At 38.8% G+C, this 6778-nt stretch overlaps 1 protein-coding gene across 1 annotated transcript; it reads left to right on the plus strand.

The window, feature by feature from the left end:
• The first annotated feature begins 1402 nt into the window (after nucleotides 1-1402).
• LOC142165958 (uncharacterized) lies at nucleotides 1403-2580 on the plus strand. The gene is made up of 2 exons (XM_075224351.1): nucleotides 1403-1667; nucleotides 1991-2580. The coding sequence occupies exons 1-2, from the start codon at nucleotides 1403-1405 to the stop codon at nucleotides 2578-2580; spliced, it is 855 nt and encodes a 284-aa protein (XP_075080452.1).
• The last annotated feature ends 4198 nt before the right edge of the window (nucleotides 2581-6778 follow it).

Consider the following 6778-nt stretch of genomic DNA (forward strand, 5'->3'; position numbering starts at 1 on the left):
AGAAGTTAAGGTTGCAGTTGAGTGGAGATAGTTCCAGTGGTCCTGATGGATTCACTGGACTGTTTTACCAAGCTTGTTGGGAGGTAATATGCTATGGCATACACAATATGGTACTTCACTTTTATGGAGGGACACCTTTGCCAAAGTCCATCACTCATACTAATATTATTTAATTGCCAAAGTAGCCAAGAATGCAGGCTTTCTTAGACATAAGGCCCATAAGTTTGAGCAACTTCATTAATAAAGTACTATCTAGGGTTCTTCATGATAGATTGGAAAATTTCTTCCTTCAATGATCCTAATCAATATGGATTTGTGAAAGGGGGAGGGAGTATATTTGAAAACATATTACTTACTCAGGAAATAGTCACTAACATAAGGTTAAGAGGTAAGCCTGCCAAAGTTGTGATTAAACTTGATATGGCAAAGGCCCATGATAGGGTTTCCTGGAAGTATTTGATGCATATACTTAAGAGAATGGGGTTTGCAGAACACTTCATCAATATGGTTTGGAACTTGTTGTCTAATAATTAGTATCAGTGTTGGTGAATGGGCAATCTTCAGGTTTTTTCAAGTCTTCTAGGGGTGTGAAGCAAGGAGATCCACTATCCCTTACATTGTTTATATTGTCAGTTGAGGTGCTATCTAGGGCCTTGAATAGGTTGTTTGAAGACAAGACTTTTGTTGGATTTGGTATGCCCAAGTGATCTAATCCCCTCAACCACTTGGCCTATGCTGATGATACCATAATTTTTGCTTCAGCTCACCCTCCTTCTTTGAATAAGATCATGGCAGTATTGGGTAACTATGAGCAAGTGTCAGTCTAGCTTATCAACAATGACACGAGTTCTTATTATATGCATGCCAATGTTGCAAATGTACTGTTTCAGGCAGTTGGTGATATTACAGGATTTTCAAGAGGTAAATTTTCTTTCACATACTTAGAGTGCCCTATCTTTTACACTAAAAGGAGGAAGAAGTACTATGATGACGTTATCAAGAAGGTGAAGGCAAAACGGTACTCCTGGAAAGGAAAACTTCTATCTTTTGGAAGAAAGGCAACACTCATCACTAGTGTGTTGCAAAGTATGCCAGTTCATCTATTGTCAGTGCTTGATCCCCCAGATAATATATTAGAGCATTTGTATAAGATCTTTGCACGTTTCTTTTGGAGTACAAAGGAATAACGGAGGAGTAGGCATTGGGCTTCATTGCAGAATCTATGTCTCCCTAAAGAGGAAGAAGGTCAAGGCTTTAGATCACTACATGATGTATCAAGGGCTTTATTTTCTGAGCTTTGGTGGAGGTTTAGGACTACCAAATCCTTGTGGTCTAAATTCATAGTAACAAGTATTGCAAAAAGGAGCTACCTAATGTATTGCAATTTAGATAGGGTTCACATATGTGGAGGCGAATGTTGAATGCTAGGGAAGAAGTAGAACATGAGATCATGTGGGAGATAAAGAGTGGAACAACCAACATATGGCATGAAAACTGGACTGGACTAGGTGCTCTCTATCATGTCCTACCTCCAGATTTTCCAATAAATGAGGATTTGCAAGATGTGGCAAAATTGAGGCAAGGAGGATTATGGAATGAACAACTGGATGATCAAAGCTTTTCTGAAGATATTGCTGACCATATTAAACACAATGTCCATTATAATGGTAGTAAGGATTACTAGGATAGACCATACTAGATGTCAACTCCTTCAGGCAAGTTTACTGTTAGTAGTGCTTGGAAATTTTAAGGCATAGAGCTAATCCTAATCAGGAATTCAAATAAATGTGGATTAAAGGTCTACCATTCAAGATATCTTTCTCCTTATAGAGGCTATGGAGGCATAAGTTAGCTGCTGATGATTTATGGAGAAGGCAAGGGTATCTAGTCATGTCCAGATGTTGGTGTTGTCAACATCCTCAGGAGGAAATATTAGACCACATATTCTTAACTAGCCCTACTGCATCAAAGGTGTGAAAACTATTCATAGGAGCTGCAGGAATTAATGTGCCATTAGTACAAGTGAAGCAAGTGATAAGGAATTGGTGGACTGCAAAATGTTGTCCAAAGTTGAAACCTTTGTTTCAGGCAGTTCCAGCTATCATTTCTTGGGAGGTATGGAAAAAGAGGAACACAAACAAGAATGGGGGAACTGTCTCTACTAATAAAGCCATTCATAAAGTCAATAAGACATTGCATTACTTGGCAGGGGTGAGGTATCTATGGTTATCTCACATACCTATGTTGTGGCCAGATATGATCCAGTTTTTTGAAGCCTACAAGCCAATATTGATTACTAGGAGAGTTACTTGGCAGCTCCCACATCAAGGGTGGTATAAGTGTAATACTGATGGAGCTTCAAAAGGAAACCCTAGGTCTGGTTCACTTGGCTTTTGTGTGAGAAATGATGTAGGAGATCTAGTGTATGCAAGGGTAGTGGATTTAGGAGTGACCACCAATGTTGTAGCTGAGGCAAAAGCAATACTGCAAGGTTTGGAGTACTGTGTGGAGCATGATCTTCATCCACTCTTATTAGAGACTGATTCATTGGTATTAAAGAAGACTATTGAAGGAGAATGAGATCCACCTTGGTCAATAAGACCAGAAGTGCAGAAGATTAAGGAGTTGAGGGATCACTTTAATATGATCTTTCAATATGTGTTCAGAAAAGGCAACATTGTTACAGATTTTATAGCTAACATTATTTTTGCTTTTGCAGGTACAACTCAATTCCATACTTACTCTACATTACCTAGTGCAGGGAGGAGGCTAATCAACCTTGACAAATCACAAACTCCTAAACTTAGGGTTAGGATTTCTAAAAGAAGAGCCCCAGATTGATGATGTTGCTAGGTTTGTTATTGCACTTGCTTGCTTGTTACAATGTAATGTTCAAAATCTACAGACTATTAGGGTACTTTCTAGTGGTATTAGCATGTTACCATGCTTATTCTGGAGGTGTTTTAATGGTGTATAGAGGCTTTCATATAAGCACTCTATGGATAGTACATCTTATAATAATTCTAGAGAATCTAATGTCTAGTCATGAGTCTCAGTATATTGCATTGACTGTTGGTTATGTGTTACTTACCTGAACATATATTGGATCAATGGTTGTTGAAATTTAAAAGCTGGGATTCAATGTTATCAACAAGATTGGTTATTACCTATGTGTATATGTGTACTGCTAGGACATTAGCAATGGTATTGGCATGATTTCATGCCCAATCTGGAGATGTAATGGCAATGCACATAGCTGTTTATAAAGGCATTCATGGGCTATATGGATAGGCTACTACAAGTAGGCATTGCTGCATCACTTAGGTTCCTATAGGAGCTTCATATTTTTTTATTGCAATACATCATTACTACATGGTTTTCTGAAGGATCATAGCTGGTATCCAATGTTACTGGAGGGTGCAATGTTTCAGATTTGTATGCTTTGTAGTGTCATGACATTATTCAGTGGTATTGACATGTATACATGTCCAATCTGGAGGTGTTATGGTAGTGCAGCCAAGTGGTATATATTGTAGGATATGGCATCTTTTACGGCTGCTCTTTGGATGTTATCATTCTACATAGGTGTCTTTTGGCCTAGAATACACTCATATTATGCAGGGAAGCCATAATTGGTGCCTACATTATTCATTGATTTGGTAATCTACATGGAGTTTTGGTCACTTCTAATTGGTGGTGTTGCTTGGAGATTTACATTTGCATTGTCCGTTGTAATGCAAAACTTGGTGCCTGGTGAGAGCATTAGAGGTGGTATATTGAGGTTTTGTACTTGGCATGTAAATACACACACCATCATATGTGGGGAATTGACTATGACACTATTTTTAATAGTTCTTATTTCATAAGATTTAATTTATTTGAGATTTAGTTGTACAAATTGTAAACATTGGATCCTTATTTTTATTTATTATATATATTCCAGCCACTAGGCAATCTTCCTAGTGCTATATTTGCTATAAAAAAATATCCGAACATTATACCCTACCTTACAATCTATACCCATCTTAAATTAAAACACAACTCTAACACCTTAACTCTATTTCTCTCTCTCTCTCACTCACCATAACTCTCTTTCTCTCAAGCTTTCTGTTATGTTTCTTCTTCCTCCTCTCTCTCTCTCTCAAGTTTTTCTCTTTCTCTCGTCCTAAAGCCTACATGTATCTTCTTCTTCTTCTTCTTCTTCTTCTTCTTCTTCTTCTTCTTCTTCTTCTTCTTCTTCTTCTTCTTCTTCTTCTTTTTATGCGTTAAGGTAAATGATACTAAAAACCCTCCCCTCTCAAACCATCTCAATCCCCAAATTCTCTCCTAAGTTACTTCTTAGAACTTATTCTATGGTGGGTGGCCCGAATGTGGAACGAAATTGATTGTGACAACTTTGTTGTTACACTGTATATGGAGTAGTAAACAATTCCCTCTATTTTGTTGAAATTTGGGAGAGCCACCATGTTCCACTATTGTTGGACTAAGTTGAACACACTTCATGTCCACAATGTGTTTGATAAAGTATTTGAATAAGTACTTTGTGCACCGGTGAAGTCTGAGTAACCAAGTGTAGTTGTATGTGATATCGGGCTAAGTGTGGGGCATTTGGGATGATTCTGCATACTTCAAAGCTTGATTTTAATGTGCACATGTCGACCACACCATGTATCTTGTATTATATATGTTGTAACACTTTGTAGAATTAGCTAATGTAGTGTAGTAGTTGTAGAGGTTAATGACCATGTTCCACTTGCTTGCATTAAGGCTAAATCACTTCGTCATGATCGACCACTTTATTTGTGTGGCATAGCTCATGAGCTATAATTGTGTGGCATGGGGAATTCTTGAGTAACCATTGTCTTGTGGTGCAACACTTGTGCGTTTTAAACCACGATTGTGAGTATAGTACATTGAGTCTTCGGTTTTAAGTGTGGGGTCATCTTTGACTCTAACGATAACCTTAGGCGGATTTCTTGATTCATTCTCACATTCATGCTTATTTTTATTATAGGTTGTTATGGCTCATGATAATGCAAACAAGGGTAAGGGATTAGGGAAGTCCTCCACCACTGCTCCCACTCCCAAAAAGCGCAAGCAAGGGGAAGGATCATCTAGGCAAGTGAAAGGAAAATAAGTTGCCAACAGATTGACGATGGCTCCATTTAGACCAAGCCCTCGCTTAGATGTAGTTCATGATGATGCCATTCAATAGAATAATACCTTTGTGCCGTATGGGCGCTACATCTCCGAGATGGGCATTAATGTAAAAGCTTTGGAAAAGAACTTCCCAGACGTGTTTGGCCAGTTGTGAGAGCTAAACATGGAAAAATTCCTAAAATTCACAGACCATGCAAATTTGAGCATGGTGCGAGATCTGTATGCCAATTGGAATGCAGACTTGTTCATGTCATATGTCCGTGGAAAGGATGTGCCACTGGATAGGCGGTTCTTATGTGAATTTTAGGGGGTTGAGAACTCTAACCTGCGGAGGCTACAAAATTTTGTCAAAAGCCCAAGCTACACAACAATACATAACACTCTTTGTAGCAACGATTCAAATTCCAAGTGGACCAAAACTAAGGACGATGCCAATATTGAGATGATCCGCTTTGATTTTAACAAGACCGCCAAAATGTGGCAAATTTTTGTACAAGCCCACCTTATGTTAGTTGAACACAATAGTGAATGCGCTCGAGCTCGAGTGTGTGTGATATTCTCTTTAATGACTGGGCGCCAACATCAATTTGGGTGAAATCATGCTAAGGGAGATGACCCGCACACGATTTGGGCGACAGATCAAGCGATTCTTCTTTGACAACTTGCTCACCCAGTAGATGCTTTCCTGGGAGGTGCCTGAATACCCCGGGTATGACGAGGTTGTGGAGGATCCTAAGGGGTTGATGGACATCACATCTTTGCTTGAGACTACGTCTAAGCTTACCCAGGCAGCACGGAATAAAATGGATGAGAACTTCAACAGGTATCTCTATAACTCCTTAAATGTGCTCATGACCAGAATGGGTGTATCATATGAGTAGCGTATGCATTTACGTAATGATTTGTTTAGTTCTTCTAAAGATATGTTGGGGATTGTACCTGGCAGCCCCGTTCACCCGTTGGAGGATGAAAACACTTACAAAGGCTCTGAAAAGGAGGATGAGATTGGTGATAAAGTCACGGGGCCATGGCTTTGGTGACCCTGGGAGCTGATAATGATGATGAGCCCAGAGATGTGGATGGCGGGCATGCTGAGGAGGAAGAATCCGACTAGCATGGAGTTTTCATTTTACCCTACTTTGCTTTCCAATTTACATGCATCGGGGACTATGCATATGCTAAGTGTACATTGTATAAATCGCATAAATTTGTTTATTTTTTATGAGTTTTTACTTAGTCTAGTTCTCTTAGAAAGAAAAGAAAAAAAACAGAAAATAGAAAAAAAATAGAAATAATTTGGACTTTTCCCGATGATGGATCTTTTGGACATTTTTCTTGAGGGATTAAAGTCCGATTAAAAACACCAAAAAGATTTTTTATTTTAGGATAGTTAGGTAGTATCCCTTGGTTTTTCTTTGGGTGTCGGTTCTTTTCCATAGGTGTAGCTCGTACCGGGTACTTTGTTTTTTTTGGAGTAGGTTAGGAAGAAACTGAGTTGCTCTGAGATACCTATTGACGTGTTTGGTGCTGGCACATTAGGTTATGACATGCGCTCTGTCTTTCCATACATTTGATTTGAATTGTGATGCCTGAGTAAAATAAAATAGCCTACTCTGTG

The sequence above is a fragment of the Nicotiana tabacum genome, chromosome 11, assembly GCF_000715075.1.
Source record: "Nicotiana tabacum cultivar K326 chromosome 11, ASM71507v2, whole genome shotgun sequence".
NCBI classification, from domain to species: Eukaryota; Viridiplantae; Streptophyta; class Magnoliopsida; order Solanales; family Solanaceae; genus Nicotiana; species Nicotiana tabacum.